The following is a 27,898-nucleotide window of genomic DNA, read 5'->3' as shown; positions in this document are numbered from 1 at the left end:
TCTGGTTTGGCATAATGGCTGCAAACCATTAGAAAGAAAAGGTTGAAGATCCCTTTCTTAAATGAAAATTTGAGACATCTGCATTTTACTGATATAGTTCATGGCCCCCCCCCCCCAAAAAAAAAAAAGAGAAAGAAAAAAAATCACATTCATTTACCAAAAGGAATCCAATTCCTAAAGTTCCCCACCCTTTTAAATATTTGAAATAGTTCCAGGGCTTGTGTGTGGTTCTTGCATGTCTGCCATCTCTGGAATTCACTTTTCAAGGATCCAGACTGAACAGAATTGAGATATGGGGATTTATTTATGTTTTCTAATGCCCAGAGACAATCAAGAATGTCGCAGTTATTTCTCAAGAACATTATGACCTGATGAACCCATTAACTTTAACACAAGTAAGTGTAAAAACAGACTGAGGTCATCTCCCTAACAGCTCTAACAGCTTCTGAACAAATGGAATCCTTAAATGTTCCTAATCCCGTGGTTCTGAAGAGACCAATGACTAAGTGATTCTACCAGTGATATAATCCTCTCTGTTAACTATCCTGATCACTTTCTGGGCCTTGTAATGACTAGGATGTATGGCACATATAGTTTGGGATATATACTGTGAAATCTGTTCATGGGTTTTGTTAAGAGTTGACAAGTTTAAAAATACAGTGTAGGAAAATTACTCATAGTTGTGGAGAAAGATGGGAGAAAAGTTCCAAATGAGCTTTTAATGAGGACTTCTCAGTGTGAACATATGTACAAGGAACCTTTAACTAGAGGCATTGTGATAAACAGGAACGATCAAGCTAAGTTCTCAAGAAAACATAGAGGTACAAGATCACAGTGTCTCTATGTACAATGAACAGCTTATTCATGAAGAACCATTTTGTTCACTGTTAATGGACCAGCATACTTGGTTCTCCAGAAAGACTTCAAGTAGACAAAACGTACCAACACATTAGTCAGAAATAGAGCTTTATTATTATAATATTTCATAATCTAAAAACTTTTCTTAAATTCTGGGAACAGAATATTCCAACTTCCATACAACTGACTGACCCTGCAGAATACGGGAAAACAGTATCTAAGTAATCTGAACTTTTCAGTTAAGAATCTATAACCTGGTTTGACAAAAGAGAATGAGAGAAGAGTTGAAATAAAGACTTCTTCATTACAAAACAAGTAATAAAGCTAGATCCATTCTTCAGTTTAAACTTGAACATGTTTTCCTAGAAACTTTGGTGATTTCTTCAAAAAAGCAACTCTAAGGTTGACTGCTTATTAGGACAAAGAATATATTTAAAAATGAGACCCAAGTGGGATACAGCTCAAGGCTTAGGCCATGGCATGAAAGTGGGAGATCCCTTAGAATGAATGAATTGCCTCCATAAAAAAGCAAATTTATGTCTCTAAGGAAGCACAACATACATAATGCATCTCGTTATATAAGGGTCAAAATTTAGTTAGAACTTTAAAAAGAATTTTTAAATATAATAAACCTTAAAATCATTTGTGTTGTGTAATGTACATAGAGTAGATATGACATTATGCTGCTTCTGAAGAGCACTGGGTATCACTGTCAAACAGAGCTGTCATGCTCTCTAGGCATATTAAACGAAAACTGATAATGTAAGTTACCTTAAATAAAATGGGGGGAAAATCTGGCTCATACAACCTTTAAAAACAAACTGTTGTCATTGCACACACACATCATGGGGCCAAGAGCATGCAATACAACGAACGAGTCAATTTTTTAGTACGTAAAAGGTTAAAGTGCAATCATGGTATAAACACTAATAATAAATAACCTTAGAGAATGTTAATTCTCCAAATAAATAATTATTGTAACATTACAGTTTTTACAGTGTTAGCCTAAACAGTGATATTCACAGCAGTTTTTTCCCCCCTTGATAGTTACCTATACACCATGTGAATGGCCCACTGCCGTGAGCCAAAAGGCAAAGTGAAGACTCAGAAATCAACATTTTCACTATGATAGGTTCAAAATATTTGTATAATATACATTACACTTTTCAATTTACTGGCATTGTAAGTATTTGTTTTGTTACCTATTTTTAATGCACTGCTAATCTGATGCTTATTGCAATAACAATCATAATTCTACTAATGTTAATTAGGTTACAGCTTTAGTTTTTAAAATAATTCAATTTACATGAACATATATAGTTTAAAAATCACCCACCACAAACACACACCTTTTTCATGGATATTTAAAAATAATTATTAAATACTTGACATATATATTTCATATATTATATATGTGTATATATTTGTGGATGTAATTACTCTTGTTTCCGTAAGAATGTCAGCACTGTAAACTGTGCAGGAAATCCGATGATATTGCTAAATTAAAAAAAAAAAGTAACATGATAATTCATTCATGAGTAAAACTGTAAAGCAGGAGGTTTGCAGCAGATGGTTCTTTAAAGAAACAAAGGCCATTTAGGGAGGCAGCGAGGGAGGACAGCCTCAGATTCTGGATCCCACATGCATTATTCATTTCAGAAATTACTTTAGAAGGCTGCCTACAACAAATACCTCATATACTTGCTTGAAAGGTAAGAACAGAAGTTTTTGTTGAAAGGGCACAAAAGCAGCAGGATATGGAAAAGTTAGGCCCAGCCCAGCCAGGAGAATATAGTCTATTATCTATAGGACAGCTAACAGAGAGGCTGCTGACACTCCCCAGGAGGCAGGTCTTAGGAAAGGGCTGAGTAACATCTGCAGTCTCTGGGATGGCTCACAGGCACTAAATGTGCAATCCACTGGTATCCAACTGTTCAGACCCTGAAAAGATGATGGCTGCTGATCAAAAGGGTTTTACTGTCCTCTCCAGCCACAGTAGTAGAAGCAGCTATTAAGATAGAGGCTAGCAGCTGGTCTTAGGGTGGAGAACACTCAGCCAAAGAAGAGAGCGGAGGCGCACCCAAATCGGATAAACATGCATCAAGGGAAACAAAAAACCTTACTCAAATAAACTGGAATATAGTCCGTCAAAAGGAGTCCCTGAAGCAACCCAAACACTGAAATCTTCCTAACCAGAATACTCGGAGAAACAAGAAGCCTTATTTTGGAGGCTCCCAAGTTAACTGAGGTAAAATTAAAAGCAAACAAAAATGTTTTTATTTCACTGATATTAACAGAACTTTACATTCCCATTCCTTGCCACACAATTCAGAAAGCTGTGGGCACAGGTGCGTTTTTCCCTAGTGCCTGACATCTTGGGTGACCTTGGGCTGAGAATTAATGACCACTGCACAGAACCCTAGATGTGGATACTACTGGAGACTGAGCTAATTATTTTAGATGCTGGAGCTTCATTTTACTAAAAGTTTAAGATTGCTTTCGTTTTTTAAAATTCCTCCTGTAATTTGCCTCTTTCTTCCAAAAGGGCCTTATAAAATATTCTGGTTCACCAGGATTCCTGTTTTTTAATTATAGTTAATCCAGGTGCTTTTATATGGATATGAAATGTGTTTTATGATGGGATGTGTCCAAAAGGCATTATTATTTTTTTCCAGCTATTTTTTTTTCTTTTTTCCCTTTTTTGGCCGCAGCATGGGAAATTCCCAGGTCAAGGACTGAACCCATGCCACGACAGTGATCAGAGCCTCAGCAGTAACAATGCCAGATCCTTAACCTGCTGTATACCAGGAAACTCCCAAAAGGACATTATTGATGGCCTCTAGAACAGTATTCCCAAAGCCCTGTGATGGTGTTCCAGAGTCACCCACCCTTTTAGATGATGTTCACAATTGCTGTTGGCTTTTTTTTGGCCATTTTGGGCCTGATGTTGCCCTTCCGGCCAAACCCGAGCGGCTCCCCTTTCTTTGCTGGTCTGCAGAGATCTCTTGGGGACTCGGCCTGTTCGTGCATGCACTTGGCAGGCTGCATGCTGGCTCTGTCATCCTTGGCTTTTTTCAGGTAGCTCCTTCCCTTTGGATGGAAATGGATCTTGAGATCAGGGTGGTTACACATAGAATGTGGGTGCCCTCGGCTTCTACAGATGGTAGGACAGGAGGGAGGTGAGCAGAAAGAAAGATTTCTTTAGATCCTTAAAAGAATAAAAGCTACTCATGGCACAATCATTCCTGCATGCAAAGGTGGCAGTAATGCTGCCAATAAAACAAATCATATATCTTGATATTTTTCTTCCAAAAATTTCTATGGCCTTCATGAAATGATCTCATGACACTAAATTCTTAGGGAATATTACTAACCCTATTTCTCAGTGATTAAAACTGAGGCATAGAAAACTTAAGTGACTATCCAGGGTCTGTGGAAAATATGGGACCAGAACCATTATCTCTTGACTCTTTAAGTGACTGCTGGGGGATTCAGACAAATCTGCAGTAGATCTGTCATAAGGCATATGATTGATGGTATAAATTTATATATATTATGTATTAGTGTGCACATTACATTAACAGTACTATAGAGCATTATGGCTACATTCTACCACAATAAGGGAAAGTTATACTATGTAATACTTCAAAAAGATTCCTGGAATACTACCATATTGCCATATCCTACTCACAGGCTATTAGCATAGTTAAAAGTCACATCCACATTTTAGAAAATTAGGTACATAAGCAGGTACATTTTTCACCTGAAACTCTCAAATCCATTTATATTATAGATATCATATAAAGTGCAACAGGAAAACATATTATGCAAACATTATTAAATGGCCCAAGTATAAAAAAGATATACATACAGGCATTTGGGTTTCCTATTTGAGGCGATATCTGTGAGCTGAAGGAAAACAAACAAAACATTACTTCACTTAAACAGTGGATTTGGTTTTTAAAATCCTCCTTGCTTATGTTTTTAAGAAACTGTATTCCCATTAAGGAAGTCTGGAGCACTGCCCATAATACCATCCATCACAGCAGTGAACAAGAATGTCTTGTGATCAGCCTCTACTTACTCAGGAAGCCTTTGTGGCTCCCTGTTCTGAGAGTTCCAAAAAGCTAGTATCAGCTGATCTCAAAAATTTCAAAAAGTCAAAGAGCCCCTCAAGAGAGCAACATTTGAAGAGACATGTTTTTAAAAACTGGAATGATGTGCCATTATTTCTTGATTGAGTCAGGCTGTATTTGCAGCAAATTTACTACAGCTGTGTATGATCACAGTGTATCAACTAAGGGGAAAATTGGCATAGAATGTTTATTGCCTGAAATACATCATTTCTAAAATGAGAGCATATGAAGACCAACTCCACAACTGTCCTGAGGCCATCTATCACTGAGATTATTTTCCACTCTCAATAAAATATCTGCATGTACTTTTGTGGCTGGGCTCAGAATATCATTTGCAGAATAAATTGATAATGATCACTTTGTGATCCAGATGTCACCAAATACTTTATAGGCAAGCCCAGTAAATTCCCAACCTCCCTCATGCAGCCGTCACTAAAGAGTTGGTGTCTTGTCAGCAGGCAGACTGACAGAAGAAGAGAATGACAAAGAGAATGTAAAGAAAAGGCCATCTTGGTCCAGTGCGGCTAAGACATGCATCCCTACTATACTCAGATCTCTTAAAAACCCAAGCTCAGCATAAAAGGACCTTCCTCCAGTTCTTGTGCAGCTTCAGCTTTAGTCAGGAACAAATCACAAAGGTTCTTAAACTGATCTCTGAGGGCTGTGTGCCCAAGGAGGCTCGGATTCCTGCCATCTGCCCTGGGACACAATTGAAAGTCGGCATTACAGCTAACCCTGTCCACGCTGGCTGCGTTTGGCATGAGTTCAGTAAATGCAAACAGAAAAAGTCACCTTCCTTGCATGGGGTCGTGAGATCTTGTGATACACAAAGAAGGGGGAACAGATGGTGCAGGCAAACACCAGACTGGCAGCTTCTGGGAACCCTGAAGGTATCAGCATTTCCATCCTCTCTCCCTCACCCCCATCCCTGCCCCAGTCCTCCTTGCCCCCCATCAGCTGGGCTCCTTGAATGGATTTTAGTGTATGTGTAAATTACAGAAAACTTCTAGGGGGTTTTCTTCCTTTAAAAACTTTCCTACTTGAAAAAAATTACTACTATTGAGGCTTAACAAAATGTTTTCAACTTTACATATGTATATAAGCATATAGTATGATGACTTGTTGCATATGGGTACAAAATTCCCTTTGGAATTTTATGTAAATACGTGAGTGTGTGTGTGTGCATGCATGCATGCTTCCCTCACCAGGGGAAAAAGCCAACAGTGATCCCATAGATTAGGAGGTGGGGGGTGGAGGCAGGGCCATTTTCACAGGTACCAAAGCATTTCATATACTCTCCGCCCTGTGAACACAAGAGGCCACTGTTCCTTCTGGCCTCCACAGTCTGAGGTAGATGGAAACTCTTCCTACGCAGCCCCCATCTACCTACCTTCATTTTCTCCTAGTCCAACTACTTTGCCTTATGAAGATGGGGATCAAAAGGGTCCTCGGTCGAGGTTTCATGTTGGTAAAATATAAATAAGCTCACACTGACAGCCAATCTAAGTACTTCTTTTTTTTTTTTGGTCTTTTTTTTTTTTTTCTTATCTTTCTAGGGCCGCACCCGCGGCATATGGAGGTTCCCAGGCTAGGCATCCAATCGGAGCTGTAGCCGCCGGCCTATGCCAGAGCCACAGCAAGGCCAGATCCAAGCCACGTCTGCGACCTACACCAGAGCTCATGGCAACGCGGAATCCTTGAGCAAGTCCAGGGATTGAACCCAAAACCCATGATTCCCAGTCGGATTTGTTTCCACTGTGCCATGATGGGAACTCCCCTGAGTACTTCTAAGATACAAATATGATGCCTCAGATTATTATAGGTTTTGGGAAACTGGACACCTAGTCCTCCTCCAGCTTCCCCTCTGTATACACCCAAGTATTTAGGCCAAAACCTTGGATTCATTTTGATTCTTCACTTTCCCTTGCCACCTAAATCTAAACCTTCAGCAAGGCCAACTTGTCTTGTCAATTCTACTCCATGAATGTATCCTCTGCCCTTCACGTCTCTATACTTTGGCTCTAAGCTGCTGTCCCCTCTCACCTGCCACAACATAGCCTTCTAACTAACCTGTCTCTCATCCTGCATCCCTCCAGTTAATTCCCCACAGAGCAGCAGAGCAGTTTTGCTAAAACACAGGTTGCCTACTTAAATGGCCTCCCCATGTGCAGTGGAATATATCCAAACTCCTTATGTGACCTAGAAGCCCCGGCATGATCTGGCTCCTTTCTACCTCACTGACTTACTCTCCACTCAAACATGCCAAGCTTGTTCCCTCCTGACACAGCTGTATTTCTATTTCTTTGCCTAGAATGTTCCACTTCCAAATTTCAGAACTGCCTCCTTCTTGTTATTCAGGTCACAGTGCAAATGTTGCCACCGCAGCAAGGCTTTTCCTGAAATCTTTTCACTAAAGTTGAAGTGGCCATCTCAAATACATCATCTTATTTTTTATAGCAGTTATCACTATACAAGATTATCTTTGTTATGTGTTTGCTTATCATGTGCCCCTCCTCCCTGAGACCAGGGACCTCATCGATCTCATTCACAGCACTTTCCTCAGCACCCAGGAATCACAGCATCCTTAATAAATATGTTAAATGAATTACTGCTAGTCCTAATTTAGCAACCTGCAGGAAATAAACGCAATGTTTAAAATACCATTATCCAAGCTGTTTCATGACCTTCCATTTGAGCAGTTCTGTGAGTGATTTTGGCAGATGGGATATTAGGTCACTTTGTATCTAATTTGACAGCATGTTTCAGAGGACACAAACAAATTATCTGAGTTAAGCATATTACATTTTTATAGATCAGCCAGGTGAAAAAGAACATACACACAAGGGAATTAAGGGAAAGATACAGACGCCAAAACATTATTTCAGAAAAGGCATAAATGTAAGGGGGAAGGAAATTCTTCTAGAACACAAAAGAACCTTAAAGCTAGAAGACATCTCGGAAATAAGCAACTCACACATCAATCTAGAAATGTCACTACTCTCCGGAGGTGATAATGGGAAAAAGAGGGAAGAGGAGGGAGGGATGGAAGCTCTGGGGGAGGGAAGAGAAGCAGAGAAGCGGCTGTGCCGGTTCTATGGAGCAGCCAGGCTCAGGGGCAGCGCTCCCCACTGTTCCCCACTGTTCAGGAGGAGGAAGCAGAGCTGTGGAGTCATTTAGGAAGGGGGAGGGGGAGAGGGCGGGGGGTGTGCCTGGGGCAAGGAGCTCTCCTGGGAGGGGCTGAGGCTCCTAAGGCCTAGGCTTCTTGGTGTTGTGCAGCTTCGCTTAGCTGAGCCAAAGAGGTTACTAAAGATATGTTTCAAAGCTTTTCCTGCTAAAAGCATCCAAGATCTTCTGTGTATCTATAACCATAGATGCTCAGAGAGGCCAGACTAAGTACTTTATTTTTTTATTTTTGGGGGGGCGCGCACCCACGGCATATGGAGTTTCCCAGGCTAAGGGTTGAATCGGAGCTACAACTGCCAGCCTATACCACAGCCACAGCAACTTAGGATCTGGCCACATCTGCAACCTACACCACAGATTATGGTAATGCTGGTCCCTAACCCACTGAGCAAGGCCAGGGATGGAACCTGCATCCTCGTGGATACTAGTAAGATTCGTTTTTGCTGCACCACTACAGGTACTCCAAGACTGAGTACTTCAGTTACACCAAAGCCATGGTTAATATGTTTGTTATGAAATAGATTAAGTAAAAAGGAGAAATAGTCTTAGGTCTGTAGACTGTCTCATAATGTGGCACATTATGGTCTAGAGTTTAAAGGACTATAATGAAAACAGGAAAAACCACACCTGCCCATCCTTTCAGAAATCAAACATCTCATTCTTGGTCATCTCTGGGTGATGTGTCCTGCTGCCAAAAGTCAGCTCACCTTACTACAGCCTGATCGTACCCTACTCACAGACAGCTCTCCCTCCTAAATTCCCTGTTACAGTCTTAACTGTGCTTTATTTTATTTGATTTAGTCAGTTCTTCCCTGTATAGATCAAATCTGAAGAGGATGCCATGTCTGGGACATAAAGAACATAAACATAGGTATTTACTGAGTAAATTTCCTACCCATATTTGTATGTACATATGTGTATACATATGTGTATACATCTGACTAGAAGAGCTAAGAAGCTGCTCAACTTTTGATCACATGATACTGCAGGATGAGAGGTAATGATAGACTGTGTCTTTTAAAAGGTTTTCAGAGTGTTCTCTCTGTGGCACAGTGGGTTGGGAATCCAACTGCAGAGGCTCAGGTTGCTGCTGAGGTATAGGTTTGGTCCCTGGCCAGGACCAGTGGGTTGAAGGATCCAGCACTGCCACAAGTGTGGCTCAGATTCAGTCCCTGGCCCAAGAACTTCCATATGCCATGGGTGTGTTTTAAAAAAAAAAAAGTGTTCAGTTTCCAAGCTAGAAAAGTATAGCAAGCAGAGGAAATGAGCACAGAAATACAAATAAAGGTGCAAACTAATGGGCCTCCTTTCCTTCTCCTTGCCTTCTATTATTTTCTCTTTATGAACTTCTGAACTTGGTATAGTAAAAATTTACACATTTCTTAGCTTTGGGTTACTTATAAGTCTAAATACTGAAAATATTATAGTTACACTTTAATTTTAGAATTCTTAACCACCAAAGTCAGGTGATGGTTAGAGAATTTAAGAGGCATCTAGTCCAACTGCTTTATTTTATGGAAGAAAGAACAGGCCCAGGAAGACAAACTGTCCGCCCAGTCAGAAGCAGGGTGAGAATGATCCAGAAGCCAGGCCTTCACACCTCACATCTGGGTTCCATGACCTCACGCCACAGCCACCTCTTGAGAGACAGCCAGATGGACACAGGAGGCGGGAAAGGGCTGAGAGAGTGCCCCCGGCCAGTTAGTAATGACTGGACTCAGGCAGTTTCCCAAAGAGGTGACAGGAGAATCAAGAAGGGGAACAAAGGTTCCTATTCAGGAGGCCACAGACACGCACTGAGAAAATAATAAATACGTCAGGTAGCTGAAACTGCTTTGATGACAGTCACTGAAACCCCACAGCAATAAATTTATTTCCTTCCGGTCTACTTTATTCCTGACTGGGAAGTTCTAGAGCTTGCATAACTGTACTGTTCTAAGGCTGAGTGTACACTACTGCAGCCAGCACTATGTAGGATTTCTTCATTTCTCTCCTTCCTCCTTGTCTCTGTTCCTTTCTGCTGTCTGTCTCACTCCCTCCAGTCTTCTTTCTTTTATCCATCTGCCTTTCATTCCACTCCTTTTTTTGATTACTTAATCATGTTTCCTGTTAATCTTGGCTTCCAGACTGCTTGACATAAACTTTTCCATCAACCAATAGCAACGTTACTAATCCTTTGCTTGCCATAAATGTTTCCTATTTTTCTTTTCCTTAGATACACAGTCCATTTTTAAATCTTCTGGGAAGGAAATAAGCATAAATAAAGTTCAATTGATAATGAAAATGTTATAAACAAACAATTTTAGGTTTTCAAAAATCCATTCTTTGGTTTTGTTGTTTATACTTCAAGGATAGTATAGAGGGCCACCCTCCCTCTCCTAGAATGTGGTTATTTGTAACCTCCCCTCCCACTCCCTTCAAAGAGAATCCTGATGAAGCCACTGAGGAGAGTCTGGACCTTCAATCCATATCTAGGGTTCTCATGGGCTGTGGGGGTTTTAAAGTCCCTACAACTGCATGTAAAATTGCATGCAAAAATTTGTTACAGATTATCACCTGTCAATTTTCATCTTTTTTGAAAATCTATTCAAAGAATGTTTCACCTATAGCTACTCTCAAACAGTGATTTACTTCCTATTAAGGAAAAAAAAATTATGTGGTTAAATCTTGCTAAGAAGCATGAAAGTTTTCAGAAGATTCCTTGAAGAGCTCCAAAACAGGATAATAACTTCCGATCTACTTGACACCAAGGTTGGGACACATGATTTCTTTGGATACTTTGAAACTGCTATTCTACAATATTAAAATATTCCTACCAACTCAGCTTGGAATGGAGCTGGAGGGTAAAGAACTGGCGACCGTGCCTCCAGGATTTCACTTCCTTCCAGGTGTCTTGGACTCATCTGCATCACTTCCACAACACGTGGCCAGGGGAATGCTTCCAGCTGCTGCCAAAAAGTTCTCAGAAATCACTCCCCAACTCCCCTTTCTTCTGCCCTTGCCCCCCACCTCACACACCTGGCACCCTCACACCTGGCGCTTGATCTGCATGCTTACCCCGTGCTCACTGGTGTCCCAGTGGAGGCCAGCAGCGTGCTGGCCATGATAGTACTCCAACTGCTTTTCTGCCAGCTCCACCCGGTGCAGCAGGTTCTCAATAAAGTCCTGGAGCCGAGCCTTCCCTTGAACCTCCTTCTCAGCAGCTGCTTCGAGGAAATGGTTGAATGTCACCACTTCTCTGCAAGGCAAACATGTCAGAACACAATATGGGCAAGTGAGACAGGAATTCATTCATTCAACACATATTTATTGACTGCCTACTATGTGTCAGGTACTGCCCTAGGCAGCATGGCCACAGCCATGATGAAAGAGATAAACTTACATTTTAGTGTTTACATTTAGGGATCACATTTTAGTAAAAGAACACAGTCACTGTAAAATATACAAATAAATGTATATGTCAGGTGGAGATAAATGCTAAGGAGAAAACAGAAACAGGGTACAAGGGACAGAGAGTAACAGAGGAAGGGAAAGGGTAAGTGATATTATAGGAAACAAAGTCCAGACAACTGGATGGGGCAGCATCTGAACAGGTATCAGGAAGGGAGGAGCAAGCCAGGGCCCCAGCGGTAACATGCAGAAAGGACTGAGGTACAGCAAGAAGGCCTGCAAGGCAGAGCAGAGTTGGAAAAGGGGAGCAAGAGCTGGAGCAGGGGGCCAGGTAGGGCCTCATAGATCACAGGTCACTGTGATGACTCCGATTTTATTATAAATGAGGTGGGAAACCACTGGCTCCTTTTGAGAAAAGTTCTGACTTATTTTAAGTCTGGCTGTTGTGGAAGAAAAGGCTACAGGGAGGGAAGTATGGAAGCAAGAGGCCACAGTGAGCACCAAAGCATATAAAAGGAGTCACTTTGTCCAACAGTGTATTTTTGAGCTAAGAATGAAACAATGTAAGGAATGTCATCTTGAAGTAGATCCAAGGTCTGCTGGGGAAACTATTTTAGCTGACATAGAAGAAGCAATGTGTAGGCTGCCCTTCGCTAAAAGGTTGAGCAAAACACCTTTACCTATGTAATTCATCATGGTTGGCAAATTCATAAAAATTTTAGTAACTACGTACTATTTTTATCTCTTTATTTCTAATGCAATAATGTTATTTCCTGAATTATAACTAAATAAGTTCCTTATTAAAAAATTCAAACACATTAAAAATAGAATGAAGAAAATATCACCTGAAACCCATTATCCTACGACTACCACCATGTGCATTCTGGGAACCACCCTCACAAACCTTTCTACAAACACACATACATATAGACACACACCAATAAGAACTACCAACAGGTATACAGTATCACAATTCTCTCACTTGATTTACCTCACTTAATAGGAAATCATGAAGAGCCTTTGGGCCATCCCCATTGTATGTTCTGCCACACCCATTGGAGATAATGAATTCCATAATTTCACTACCTACTAGACATACTACTTCTTTTATGTGTCTTTGAACTCATTCTCAACCTTCAAGAAGGGGTCCCTCATTTTTCTGGCCATGGTCTATCCACACAGAACCAAGATTCTAAGGATTCTGATTCATTGTTCTCCTAAACCTCTTTCACTTCAGATTAAGAAACCCTATTTTTTAAATCTAAACTCATGCAATTGTTCTAGATAGTCGATTAAATTCATTGCCTTTTCTGCCATCTTCTCAACCTCCACTTGATTTTTATTTTCTGCTGAGCTGCATAATTTCTTGATAGTAGAACTTTAGGGATGTCCAGCTCAGGGGAAGTCACAATTCCACAGAAGGTCTTTGCAAAATAGTTGGTGGTGGCTTCCACACCCTTTATTTTGTACAGCAAATCAGAGCTAGCCACTTTTACAACTAGTCATGCTTTTTCTCTCAAAAATATATTACATCATACTTGGAGTTCCCATCGTGGCTCAGCAGAAACAAATCTAACTAGCATCCATGAGGACGCAGGTTTAATCTCTGGCCTTGCTCAGTGGGTTAAGGATCCAGTGTTGCTGTGAGCTGTGGTATAGGTCGCAGAGGAGGCTTGGATCTGGCATTGCTGTAGCTGTGGCGTAGGCCAGCGGCTACAACTCTGATTCAACCCCTAGCCTGGGAACCTCCATAGGCTGTGGGTGCAGCCCTAAAAAGGAAAAAAATATATATATACACACATACATACACACACACACACACACACAGATATATATATGTTATATCACACTTGTCCATACTGAAGCTTTTCTGACACTTCCTACAGAGTCAAACGTCTCTGCAAAACCTTGGGAATTATGTATTTATAAAAATAGAAAAAAGACTGTTTCTAACAATGATTCACTCCAAAAATTGCTCACCGTTGTTGCTAGTCTCCTACCCACATCAAACATAATAATTCCAATATCTTTCAGTAGCTAAGAAGTATTCACATACAAGAAATAAGAGTCCTTTCGGAAAGGAGTTCTCTTTTGTCATTAAGTTTCAAATTTATTTCCAGATGTTTCTGTATGAGCCCTGAATTGAAGACATGCACTTTCTAAGCTGCTCAGGCCACAGACACAAGCCAGTTTTAAAGTTCTGTCATCATTTGCCTTTGATCTGCCTCCTAGGTAAGTCATAAACCCTAACTAGCGGCATAATAGTGAGAGGGTCCATCCAGGTGCCACATCCAGCCCTGTCATGGCTCTCAGTTGTAGTTGAGAAACTTTGCAAGGAATATCTTTGTACAGCTCAAAAGCACCAGTGGAAATATAGCCCAGGAAATGCCTACTTCTTCCTCTTTCCAATACCAAGGCTTCAGTTCACTTGGAGTCAAGCCTATTGCAGAGACTCTTTGGTGATATTTAGGATAACTGACTCATGAAATACTCTCCAAATTGGTACTAAAATCCCACAACTCTCTCCCCCACCAAGACCAGAAACATAGAAAAAACAGCCACTGTATTTTTTCAATTCATTTTGGTTTATAATATCTACTATATTTATCTCATTATAGAAATATTTCATATTTACATGGGAAATTAAAAACTGGTCTATGGAAGATCTAACTGAGCTTTTTTTGTCCTCTGCTCTAAGCACACCACTCAATACATGACACATAATAATATACAATAAATATTTGTTCTAATCAATGTTTTAAAAAGCACAAGGAAGAAATTAAAAAGTGACCCATAATCCCACCACCCAGAGGTAACCACTGTCAGCATCCTGGTATACTGTTTCTAGCCTTTTATTTTCTGTGCATATTTACTATTTTTGGGCTCTCAGGCTGTACAGTTTAGAGTATAAGACAGCAATATTTGACAGCTTAATCCCACAGGATTAACATCTCAAAAGCAAGAAAACAAATCTGAATGTAATATAGCTTATGACTGTGGCTGTATTTTTAAATCATGTGATGTTTTATTACCAGTTCCATATAACATTTTTTGGAAACAATAATGCCACTAGTTGATTGTGGAGTGTTAGGTCATGTTGTAAAAAGGATACAGTTTCTTCTAACCTTCCTCATTCAATTATCTTGTGCCCTAAAGCTGATAAATTAATACTATTTGTTTCCAACCAACCTGGTACCAATGCCAACCTAATTTCAGTTTATGAATGTTTCACATCAACTCAGACACACACACACACAAAAAGACAGTTAAAACATGCCTGATGATTAAAAAAGGAAAGGCTACATGAGACAAGGGCTGGAGAAGTTCATCACATTGAGACTGTGTTTGGGTATCTCTATTAGATAAAAACAAGAACAAAATCAGTGATTAACTGTGAAATAGCATGTGTGTGCAGCTTCACCCCCCCCCCTTTCACATCCTGTTCAGTCTGAATTAACAATATCCAGAAACACCTCTTATTTTCCCAAGGAATGTTGTGAATTTCCTGAATGAAAAAGCGATTTAACTACTTTGCATTTGTACTTTCTTTAATAATTATACTCCAAAAAGTAAAACATCCATTCAAAGTGCAAGACAGACCAATGGATTTCAATGGAGGGAAGAAGGAAATGTTCACTGATGTGGTTTCAGATTCCACACTGCAATTAACCTTTATGAAACTACCAATTGTCAAGCTCTGGCAGAGTATCAAAGCAGAATATCCACTAATTCTCTGCAAAGGCTATTAACACACCTCTCCGTTTTCCTACTACCTATCTGTGTGAGACTAGATTTCCTTCATCTACTTCAACCAAAACAACAAATTTGCAGCAGATTAAAGGCAGAACTGTCGGGGTCCAGCTGCCTCCTATTAAGCCAGACATTAAAAATATTTGCAAAACCCAGAAAACAATACCAGTCTTTCCACTAAATTGTTTTTGGAACCTGCCTCCTTAGCGCAGTAGGCTGCGCGTCAGTCTCATAAACTGCTTTTGGGAAAGGTGTTCCTTTTCACAATAATATGTTACTTTTGTTAACAAGTAATAGATTTACTATCATTATGTTTATATGAATAAGGTGTTTTAAATTTCTCAGTTTTAATTTCTCATACAGTAAATATTGAGATATAAAATCAACACAGAGAAAAGCTTCTTGGGGTCTTTAGGTTGTTTCTCTTTTTTTAGGAGTGTAAGGGGAAGTGAGGCCAAAAGTTTAAGAACTGCTGCCATATTGTGTACTGAGTGATTGGAAACCTCAGAACTCCAGTGAGGGTGGACAACATGGACTAGAACTAAAGGACGATGCAGCCACAGTGCATACATTTATTTACTCCATTATTCAGTAACTCAACAGACATTGACTGAATGCTTCCATGTATTAGGCTTAGTGCTTGGGCATGAACCGGTGGCTATCCTCATGAAGCTTCCTGTCTAACCCAGGAGTCAGCCAGCTGTTCCTGTAAACGGCCAGGCAGTAAATACCTTAGGCTCTGCAGGCCATATGGTCTCTGTTGCAACTACTCAATTCTACCTAGAGACAGAGGCACAGAGGCTGTGTAACAATAAAATTTTATATATAGACACTGAAATTTGAATTTCATATACTTTTCTTATGTCATGAATTATTATCTGTCCTTTGAATTTTTTCTAAACATTTAAAACAAGTAAAACCATTCTTAGTTCAGGGTTTTCACAAAAACCAGTGGCAGGTGGATCCGGTTATGTTCCCCAGACCCCTCATGCAGTAGGAGAATCAGATATTAAAAGAAACAAACACTGAGATAAATACAGAATTACAAAGCTGAGCAGAATGTGGCTAAGAAAAAGAATAACAAGACAGCAGAGAAAAAGACTTGTGTGATTTTATTTTAAGTTCTCAACCCTGTGACTCAGAATACAGTATGAAAGCTGGAAGCCAGATGAGAAGATAAGAGCAAACCTGAAATTCAATCTAGGTGTGGTGCAGGCCAGCTCTGGGGAAATGAACTGATTCTAGGCTGCTTGCAGCCCTGTTTTTGACTTATTTATTTTTTTAAAAAAGAAATAAATGCTTATTTTTAAAAACAATATCTGATACTAAAACAAAAAGTACCAGCAACAGGCATGAAGTTTGTTGTTATGCTGAATGATCTGCAGACTTAGAAATCTGTCAGTATCCCGAGACTCACATGCATTTAGAAACAGACACAGTGGAAGGAGGCACTGAGTGACGAAGCCCCTTTGGCACAATCCAAGTTTTTTTTTTTTTTTTTTTTTTTTTTTTTGTCTTTTTCTAGGGCCGCACCTGCAGCATATGGAGGTTCCCAGGCTAGGGGTCTTATCAGAGCTGTAGCTGCCAGGCACAGCCACAGCCACAGCAATGCCAGATCCAAGCCTCCGCTGCGACCTATACCACAGCTCACAGCAACACCGGATCCTTAACCCACTGAGCAAGGCCAGGGATCAAACCTGCAACCTCATGGTTCCTAGTTGGATTCGTTAACCACTGAGCCACGATGGGAACTCCACAATCCAAGTTTTATTAAAAAAAAAAAAAAAGGTTTATTCATTCATGCACTCATTCATTTATAGGATGTCTGAAACATAAATATTTCTTTTTTTTCTTTTTTTTTCCTTTTTTTTTCTTTTTTTTTTTAAACAGATTGAACCCCTTCAATGACTTCTTCTGAGGTGGGTTAATTTCAGAAAAATCAAAGACATACCAACATGTAAATGACACCCTCTAGAAGCAGGTGTGAAGACAGAGGGAAATGCACATTAATGCTCCATGGTGTTCACGATTTTACATTGGCATTGAATTATGCACTGTTAATGAGGGACAACACACTGATCACATCGCCCACTGTAATCTACTATCAATAAACCATTTGTCAGGTCTCCCTACATTTCCAGCTTTCATGGCCATCCTGCAGCCTTACATTCCCCTCAGGTCTCATCACTGCATGTCACCTCCTCCCTGCTCCAGCATCAGTGAACTCCACTCAGTTGCCAAGCCAGATTCTCACTTCTGCACAAGTTGTTCCCTCCAACAGAGTCCCTTCCCAAGCTCCCACTCTTAGTGGTCCCTCTAACCTCAGGGCTCCCCTGCTGGACACATGCGTAGGTGACCTGTGACCTGCTCTATTCTCCCTCAAAACCCTGCAGCCTATCACAGCGCACACTGCAGCAGACACCAACCACAGAATCGGGGGTTCAGGGCCCTCACCTTCTCCTTCACTGTGATTCCTGCAGCATCTAATGAGGAGCCCAGCACACAACAGGGCCCACAAATTTCTGCTGAATGCATGAAATTTGCAACTACATCTCTAGTCAAAAATCTTTAACTGACTAGAAGATCCTTAGGTTTCCTTGCCTCTTTTTCCAGATAAGTATTGGGGCATAAGACCAGTAAGTCACCTACCACACAGGTACCTGCCACAGGAATGGGGTGGGATCTAGAATTGATGCCTCTCCTCTGTTCTTAAACACCTGAACATCAGCTTCTCATTGCAAGCGCAAAACTCTATAAAGTTATTTAAATTTCATTTTGCATTACTGATTTATGAACCTCTTCAGAGGTATATGAAACAGTAAAAATACCTCTGGCTAAAAATAGTCTAGCTATTGATCACAGAGTACCTCAGACAGACTGTAATGTCAGCCATGAGGCGAATCCTAAAGCTGGAGCCACCCTCCACCAAGCACCAGAAGCCTGGCTGCACACTCAGAGCTCAGGGTGGGCTCTTGTGTCCCTGGTGGGGCCCTCGAGATGGATTCCGCACCAGCCCCACCACACCAGGAGCCACATCACACTTCTACTCGTGGTGGTGCTTTGGTGTGCCTCATCTTTCTTTTTTCTTTTCTTTCTTTTTTTTTTTTGTCTTTTTGTCCTTTTAGGGCCACACCCATGGCATATGGAGGTTCCCAGGCTAGGGGGTCTAATCGGAGCTACAGCTGCCAGCCTATGCCAGAGCCATAGCAACGACAGATCCAAGCCGAATCTGAGACCTACACCACAGCTCACGGCAACGCCAGTTCCTTACCCAATGAACGAGGCCAGGGATCAAACCTGTGACCTCATGGTTCCTAGTCAGATTTGTTTCTGCCGTGCCATGACGGGAACTCATCTTTCCTTATTGACTTCCTGGAGTACACCAAAGAGTATCTGGTTCTAATTAAGAACTTAAAAAGTAACTCTAGGAGTTCCCACTGTGGCTCAGTGGATTGAGAACTCACTAGTATCCATGAGGATGTGGGCTTGATCCCTGGCCTCACCTAGTGGGTTAAGGATCTGGCATTGCCACAAGCTGTGGTATAGGTCACAGATGCAGCTCAGATCCCACATTTCTATGGCTGTGGTATAGGCCTGAAGCTGCAGCTCCGATTCAATCCCTACCCTGGGAACTTCCATATGCCACAGGTATGACCCTAAAAAGAAGAAAGGAAGGAAGGAAAGAAAGAAAGAAAGAACTCTAATGAGAAAGTCAAATTATTCTTATTGGTTCTAAATGGATCAACACCACATTCTAAGCCCCTCGGTCCAGATAGAAAAGAGAGTCGGGGGAGGGAGAGATGGACATGAAAGAGACAAACAGAAAATTTGGTAACATGTTTACCAGATAACATGTTTGACATCCGGTTTTTCCTACATTAGTCTGTAAATCTGTGTGGTACACAGCCTGGACAGAGAGGACCTATTGATATAAATGTAGAGCAAACAGGCACCTCCCTGTCCACTGAACTCTGTATCTAACATGATTTTTCTGGGCCTGCTTCCTAGCTATGGATCAGCCTGGAGACCAAGTTGTCCACTCACTGCTTTAGCTGATCAAAAATGGGAAAGATGGAGTCCCACTGTGGCTCAGTGGTTAACAAATCCGACTAGGAGACATGAGGCTGCAGGTTTGATCCCTGGCCTCGCTCAGTGGGTTAAGGATCTGGCGTTGCCGTGAGCTGTGGTGTAGGTCACAGACGCGGCCTGGATCCTATGTTGCTGTGGCTCTGGCATAGGCTGGCAGCTGTAGCTCCGATTAGACTCCTAGCCTGGGAACCTCCATATGCCGGGAGTGCGGCCCCAGAAAAAGACAAAAAAAAAAAAAATAGGAAAGATGTTATTAAGTAGCAAGAGAGTTTAGTTGTGCAAAGCAAGTTGGCAAGTTTGTTATTAAGTAGCAAGAGAGTTTAGTTGTGCAAAGCAAGTTACCAAGTCAAACTTGCCTTTTAAAGGTCAGCATTCCACAGCCAGATCTGGATAGACACTTAAATGGACATTCTTGGCTCAAGGTGTCTCTTTAACCTACCCCTAATGATGTTCAGTGTCCAGTTTACCTGCTGATCTGTTCCTGTCCTGAAGCTGGAAGTGAACTCATGTGGTTACCACTATATGACCAGAACCTAGAACAGAACCTAGCACTCAGCAAGCACTCAATACAGCTTTGTCTTCTGACTGGCTCCAGGCTGGGAACAGGGCAGATGAAGAAGGAAGAAGGCAAGATCACACCTGTCATAAAAATACCGTTGCTGCCATCGAAGGCTGGCAGTGCACATACTTTACCCTGATGGGGCTCGGACATCCAGAGAGTCAAGTTAAAAGCCCTCTTTGGAAGTTAGAAGCCTTGGGCTTCAGGGAGTTTAATATTATAACTATACTGATGAGGCCACCATTTCCTCATTTCCCAACACTGTTGGTACCAGCTAATATTTCCTTTAATCTCATCAGAAAAATAAATGATGTCACCATGGCAGTCCTCTCAGCAGAGCAGAGAAGCGAGCCCCTTCCAAAATGGGCCAAATTTGCTATTACCTAAGTCTTAATGCTTTGGGCAAATGTCAGATGTTCAAAAATCGGGCCGAGGCATAGTGAATTAATGGAAAAAAGCACTCAGCAGAGAAACAGGGCATCTGGCTTCCACTTTCAGCTTTGCTACTAAATTTCTGTCCTTGTCACTGCACTCTTCTGAGGGTCTTATTTTCCACATCTGTAAACTGGAGGTGGGTTCCTTCCAGAACTAAAACAACACAGCCCCTCAGGGGTCGTCTCTAATGATCATCCGATCACAACTGATGTCCTTCAGCGTCACTGTCTTCCAGCTACCAATGCAGATCCCATCCTTCCTCCTCAGTCCTTCAGTGTGGCCACATGTAAAAACCCATGCTTTAACGTCCATCACCTTGAAACCGTGGCTTGTATTTAAGCACTTGTTCAAACTACTCTGAGTTTGAACATGGGTATGTTTTATTCTTCCCATGTAGAATGTAAGCTCCTTATGGAAAAAGACCAAAAACTCTTGATTTTTCTATGTCCCCCACACACACCTAGCCCAGGGCCAGGCACACCACAGGTGCTCAGTCAGGGCTCTCCAACCTAACTAGCAGATGTGTGTGGAAGTAAACTTAGGATCACTGCTATCACACTGAGTTCCCCAAACGCCAGGTGACCAACTCAGCCACCAGCATTTTTAGCAACATGGATGGACCTAGAAATTATCATGCTAAGTGAAGTCAGCCATACAATGAGACACCAACATCCAATGCTTTTACTGACATGTGGAATCTGAAAAAAGGACAGACGGAACTTCTTTGCAGAACAGATGCTGACTCACAGACATTGAAAAACTTATGGTCTCCAGAGGAGGCAGTTTGGGGGGGTAGGGGGATGTGCTTGGGTTAAGGGATGGAAATCCTGTGAAATTGGATTGTGATGATCATTATACAACTACAGATGTGATAAATTCATTTGAGAAATTAAAAAAAAAAAAAGAAATAAAGAATCTGCTCTAATCCACATCCATCCTTTCTTGCTAAGCGATACCTTACTGCAAAGTTGGCCAGGATTGATTTACCTGATAATGAGCAGTGCTACCCTACTGAATACTCTTGAATAAGTAAGGACAGTACCTGTATACTCTTGAATAAGTAAATATAAAGTACCTGTTTCCACAGGACGTTTCAACTTGCACAGGCTTTATGAAGTCAATGGACAGCTTTTTTTTTTTTCTTGAATTTGCACTACAGAAACATACATATACACCTCTCTGTTGGAGGTATAATGAAACAACACAAAAGTACTCAATACTGCCAATTCCAACAAGCTCTTCTGTTACAGAGCATATATACATAAAACTTCTATATTCCAAGTGTATTCAGCCTCTGGGCAGAATCAGCCCTCAGGTTTTTTATTGCAGTATGAAAAAAGGATTTTAAAGTTGAAGGGAAAATCCATAAGCAAGAGAGCCTCACATGAATGTCAAGTATTAGATATCTGAGAGTTCCCTGGTGGCCTAGCAGTTAAAGATTCAGTGTTGTCACTGCGGTGGCTTGAATTCGATCTCTGGCTGGGGAACTTTCACATGCTGTGGGCCTAGCCAAAACAAAACAAAACAAAAACAAGTTAGCTTTAAAAAAAAAAAAAATCTACCATCTGTGTCTTAAAGGGTCCCCAAAGTTTAAGTCCATTTCAAATGGGACTGTAACAGTTTACCTTTCCTCACAAATGGGCCTTCAGAGCGCATGTGGAGGAGTTTAACAAGGGAGCACAGCTCCAGGAGCATTCATTGGCCAAGGCGGGTCTTTCACATCCAAAAGGTCACCTCTTTGGTGGAAGGCACAGCACTGTGAGGGAGTTGTGAGGAGGGAAGGGGCATGACCCAGCCAGGCAGATCTGGTCAAACCACCCTGGTTTCAACGGTGTGATAGATGGGCAGCTGGCCCACTCTGTTCATACTGAGGTGGGGGGGGGGCGGGGGCTGTACACAGTTGCTCTCTCAGACCAAGAGCTCCACTGTTCTTCCTGGAAAGAAGACTCTTTCAGTCCTATTTTATGTACAGAAAGAGTGATTATTTGAGGCTTGAATACAGAAACTAATGGGACAGGCCAAATGAAGGCTTAAAAAAATAATGACCTTATTTTATGTTTTAAAAGTCTAAGGCAGTTTCACTGAATTTTCATTTAAAGTGTTGTTGTTTTTTTTAAAATGTCATTGCTTTTTTTCCTCCAGTAGTCCAAAAATGTCGTATTAAAAATTAACTCATAACTTACCCTCAGGTATACACCCAAGAACATGAACGAAGACATATGTATAATGATGTTAACTGAGACATTATTATTAATACAAGGAAAATGGAACAAAACCATGTACTCATCAATAGCAAACTGATTAGAAAGTATGTGTCATGACTCCACTTGGGAAAACACAGTAACTCTACATGTGCATATAGAATATATATATAATTGTATGCATACAGGAAAGGTCCAGAAGGACATTCACTGAACTAAATAGTGGCTGTCTCTAGAGGATGGTGGGGTGGGGAGGATGCCTGGAGAGGAGTGAGGACTTTCAACACATACCATTTTGACCCTGTTAAATGTTTTTGTTTTTGTTTTTTGACAAGTATGTTTAGTTTTTCAGTTGGTCCTCAGATAACAGCACTGCATTAACTATAACATATTATCACTACTGATCCATGCATGGTTCACTTTTGCTTAAGTTAGTTAACTAGTTCTGTTTTGTTTTGGCCACACCTGTAGCATGTGGAAGTTCCCAGGCCAGAGACGGAACCTGCACCACAGCAGCAACCCAAGCAGCAACCCAAGCTGCTGCAGTGACAATGCTAGACCTTTAACCCACTATGCCACAAGAGAACTCCTAAACAATAATTTTTAATAATAAAGCACCCTTGAACACACCACCCAAAGTAAAAGATCCTTGACAATAACCTGAATCTAACCATAAGATCCTCCCTGCCATCATACTGTTGTCCCTTACTCCAGGCAACCACCACCCCAAATCCCATGTCCATTATTACTTGAGTAATTAATAAAGTAGGACATATAAGTAAATGCACACAATTAACTTGGTTGTCTTTTTAAATTCACTGCTCTTGAATCAAACAGAAATATCACTAAATTTTTTAAATGATTTTTATTTTTTCCATTATAGTTGGTTTATAGTGTTCTGTCTGAAATATCACTACTTTAACTCTAGGCTTTTCTCTGCACAGAGAGCAACCCCATCTGCCATTTTTTTCTAGTGGTGCAGTGTTAGTCACCCCCATGGCTCTAGCTGGTTAAGGCACTAACTTCCCACGAGGAAACACCAGAAGCCAAGAGAAACATTTTTCAATAGAGATCATTTCCCTAGGAGTTAAGTAAATTGGTAGCTAATTCAAATCCATCCTCGCTACATGATTAAAAAAAGATCTAGTTGAGCAGAGCAGGCTTCCCCTCTAGGTAGATGGTAAAGCATTTAGTAATAGCAAGTGATGATCTTTTTAATATATAGAGTTTCTCACGCTCTTACCAAATGAAGGAAGCTTTAATTATTACACTTTAAGAGACAACGCAAGACAAAAAGAGTGCCAGAGGGCAAAGAAAGTATGAAATTATATCAATCTCTATAATAAAACTCAAATTATTTGAAACCCTTTCTTTTAGACTGTTTTTAGTCAATTTTTCTGTCTTTTGATTCTATGAATCCTGAACCTCCATTTAAAATTAAATCCAACATTCTGCATTTGGGAAATAACACTGTATTGTTACACACACTTTTCTAGTTTGGGTTGAATCCATACTGATTGATAAAGAAATACTTTTCCAAGTATGATAATTGTTAAAATAATAACTTCTCTGATCACCTATAACTTGTGAAAACCAGTGTCAACTCTTTGCAAGCAGGCATGACTTAGTCTACTATTTTACAAAAAGAAAATTCTGAAACAAATCATAAAAGAATGGCAACCTCATGAGAAAAAGAATGTATATATATATGTATGAATGGGTCACTCTGCTATACAGCAGAAATTAGCACAACATAGCAAATCAACTATAAATTAAAAAGAATGGCAAGCTCAGAAGCTTCCTCTAGGCTTCCTACTGTTTGGCTTCTTCCAAATAATAATTGAATAGATTCTCAGCCATCAACTTTATTTTTTTTATTTTTATTTTTTTGTCTTTTTGCTATTTCTTGGGCCGCTTCCGCGGCATATGGAGATTCCCAGGCTAGGGGTCCAATCGGAGCTGCAGCCGCCGGCCTACGCCAGAGCCACAGCAACGCGGGATCCGAGCTGCGTCTGCAACCTACACCACAGCTCACGGCAACGCCAGATCGTTAACCCACTGAGCAAGGGCAGGGACCAAACCCGCAACCTCATGGTTCCTAGTCGGATTCGTTAACCACTGCGCCACGACGGGAACTCCTCAGCCATCAACTTTAATTAACATGGACAAGTAATCCAGAATGGCAAAGAAGCCAATATTATTTGTATTTAAAGCATATTTCTATACTTAAGACAGCATCTCATGTTCTTGATTTTATTACATGCAGACTGTCAACAAGATGAAAAGTGTCCCCCAGCACGCCCTTTCTGCCTTCCCATTCAACTCCTCCCCAAAATGGATCCCACCAAGGGCAGACTGCACTGCTCCTCTCTCTAAAAACATTATTGTAGTTTACAGTTTCTGAGGTGAGAAGGAATTCAACATTTCGACTTTCATGTTGCTGAGCTAGAGACCACAGCAGAGAGGGCAACAGAATTCAAAGCCTTGTGCCTCCTACCTTCAACTATATCAACAAGAGATGCAGCCAAAGTACCTGCAAGTAAAACCACACCTTCTTTAACATTCAAGTGTAATTTGGGGATTGAGGGGTGGGAGGGTGCCTAAAACAAAGTGGTTAGCATCCTGTTTCAATGCCACTTACTCTTCTTTCCTAAGAAGCTCCTCCTCAGATTCCGTCAGGCGCTGCCTCAGTGCTGCGATCATCTCCACGGCCACATCCACCTGTCTATTCAGGGCCCGCTCCCGTCTCTGAACTTCCTGCTTCTTCTGAGTCAGTTGCACAAAGGCCGCCCGAACTTCCAATAGTTCAGCAGTTTTCTGGGCCAGCTCTTTGGTGAGTTTATCGATTCTCTTCTCAATGGTCCTATCCACGGCCTCAACCATCTGATTGAACTTTTCTCTGACATGTGCCTCAAAAGCTGCTTTGGTGTCTGAGGTGGGAAGTCCGGGGCTGGACCTTGGCCCATCCAGTGAGTCTGCACGCAGGTCCACCGCAGTGTAGGTCTGCACGTAGGACACAGGCCTCTCTGCCACCACCTCAAATGGCTTCCTGTCCTTGGAGTGCTCATGCGAAATGCTATATAAGTTAACATAGCTAGGTCTCTGCTTCACTATGTTGCCACAGCTTTGCAATTTTCCCTGTTTCAGGGGTTCTGAGGAAGTGACTAGGTCTGTGTCTTTGATGGAAGGAAAAATGCTGCATTTTGTCAAGAGAGTTCTTTCCTGGTAGCTGTGACTAAATTCCAGATGGGCCCTCAATGAGGACAGGCTTCTAAATCTGGTATGGTCCCCACACCTTGGGCAGCGGAATGGCAGGCACACAGCGACATTCTCAAAGGACTCCTGCCAGGGGTACCTGCTTTCCTCAAAAGCCTTCTGTTGCATTACTCTACAAGCCCTGGGCAGGGGAGAATAAAACAGGTAGTTTGCATGTCTTTTTAAAAAACGCTACTTAAATGATTGTTGCTGATCATTTCCATGAGGACAGACACTTTTAAAATCCAAATGACTTTTGCATATAATAATTATGTTAAAATTAAAACCTACAACCCATGGGTCAAATCCAGCCACATCCACTCATTTCCATATTGCCTATTGCTGCTTCTGCACAAAACGATAGAGGTTGGTAGCTGAGACAGACGCACCAAAGGCTAAGCCAAAACTACTTACTACTTGGCCTTTACAGAAAAAGTCTGCCAACCCCTGCCTAGGATAAAAAAAGGTGGATGACATTCCCTTTTCACAGATAAGAAAACTGGAACAAGGAGGTAATGTAATTAATCCAAGGCCAAATGGAAAGTGTCAGATTCCGAAGTGGAATTCAAGTTCCCTGCCCTCCTGAATTTAGTATACTAACTGCAAGACCATGCCCTACTTTACTGATGACCCTGATAAACATGAATACAAAAAAGTGAGAAAAACTCACAGGAATTGTCAAGAGAGCAAGTTCAGTGATCTTTTCTCCAGTATAGAAAAGATGCTACTCCAGCTAGGTGCAATGGCATTAAGGAGATAATCAGCTGAAGATTTTTCAACCTGAGATTTTTGCTCTTAATGTTGCTTTTTAATGATTGCGGTGATGATTTCAATCAGGGGTGTTACCATAATAATGATGTCCCTGCATACTTAGGATTTACTGAAATTTGGGAACCCAATCTGTCAAATACCATTTGACCTAAGTGGGGCGACAGACAAGATTTTATTAAAATAGAGTGTTCTGGATGGATCTAGTCTCTGATCCTGTTTTAACAGGACAACCTCTAGAGATGGCCGAAGTTTGAACCAGGTGGTTATCAGCATAACTCTTAATAACGGTAAATTCTTATTTCCTTGCAGCAATTTATTCTCTTAGCCCTAGCTAGGAGATGACCGCTAGCAACCCAGTTTTACAAACAGCCCATACCTATTACCCCCAGGAATGGTTTCTACTTAGTGATAACAGGCACTGGGCTCCAAAAAAGGGAGCAATTGGTCTAGGCTGATAGTGTTGTTATTGGGTCTTCAGTCTCTTCAAAAGCAGAGGTACCAATGGATCCCACACAGGTCGGCAAATCTTCCAGGTTAATAACCCTTCTGGCCCCCTAAAAGGGAAACCTCTTCCTGTGCTACACCGGGCTGTTTAACCGCGTGTTTTCTGGAGACAGGATGCCAGTCCTGGCCCTAAAGGCAGGCCAAAAGTGAGGGAAGGGTAAGTCAGGATTCCAGGGAGCAATGGATGGGGGTGGCATCCCTCGCTAGGGAAATGGATAGTCACGCGCTCTGGGAGCGCAAGCTTTCAGGGGCCCAGCGGAAGCCCCAGTCCACAGGGTTGGCAGATATGCCTTCATCTCCTCTGCCTGTGCAGGGCGGGCTGGCAATGATCCTGACTCCGGGGTCCCGGCTCTCCCCGCCCCCGCTCCGCTGCGTTCCAGCCCTCCAGTGCCAGAGTGGATACGTGCGCACACGAGTTCCTGCAGGCGGGGGCCGAGATGCCCAACTCGCCGCCGTGGTGCGGAAACTGGACCTCCTGCTCAGCCCGGCCGGACCCCTCCGCCGCGCCCCCTGGGCCGGGCCGCGGGCGCAGAAGCCCACTTACCCGACTTGTTGCTGCAGCTGCTGCCGCTGCTGCCGCGACGGTGCTACTGCTGCGGGAGCTAAGCGGTTTTCAGCAGAGCCGTAAATCAGGCTGAGCGGGGCCCCCTCCCACCCCCCGCGCACCCCCGCTCCGGGAAGAGTGCCGTTCAGGGCGGAGCGTGGCGCGGGCCGGCGGGGGCGGTATGCGCGCCTGCCGGGACCCTGCGCGCTGAGAGAGCGAACGC

The 27,898-nt window shown here is 41.9% G+C and overlaps 1 protein-coding gene across 2 annotated transcripts; it reads right to left on the bottom strand.

Annotated features, from left to right (window-relative positions):
- ZNF365 (zinc finger protein 365) lies at window positions 950-27,893 on the bottom strand. Of its 2 annotated transcripts, XM_021073061.1 has the most exons (6): window positions 27,676-27,754; window positions 27,004-27,260; window positions 25,243-25,998; window positions 11,235-11,415; window positions 4,730-4,767; window positions 950-4,012 (listed from the first exon to the last, which is right to left on the bottom strand). In XM_021073061.1, the coding sequence occupies exons 3-6, from the start codon at window positions 25,983-25,985 to the stop codon at window positions 3,751-3,753; spliced, it is 1,224 nt and encodes a 407-aa protein (XP_020928720.1). In that variant the 5' UTR covers window positions 25,986-25,998; window positions 27,004-27,260; window positions 27,676-27,754; the 3' UTR covers window positions 950-3,750. The 2 variants fall into 2 exon arrangements, with proteins under 2 accessions (XP_020928720.1, XP_001927223.1); XM_001927188.5 differs by lacking the exon at window positions 27,004-27,260 and having other exon boundaries at window positions 27,676-27,893.

Source organism: Sus scrofa, chromosome 14 (genome assembly GCF_000003025.6).
Source record: "Sus scrofa isolate TJ Tabasco breed Duroc chromosome 14, Sscrofa11.1, whole genome shotgun sequence".
Taxonomy (NCBI): Eukaryota; Metazoa; Chordata; class Mammalia; order Artiodactyla; family Suidae; genus Sus; species Sus scrofa.
This window is presented reverse-complemented; position numbering and strand designations above follow the sequence as displayed.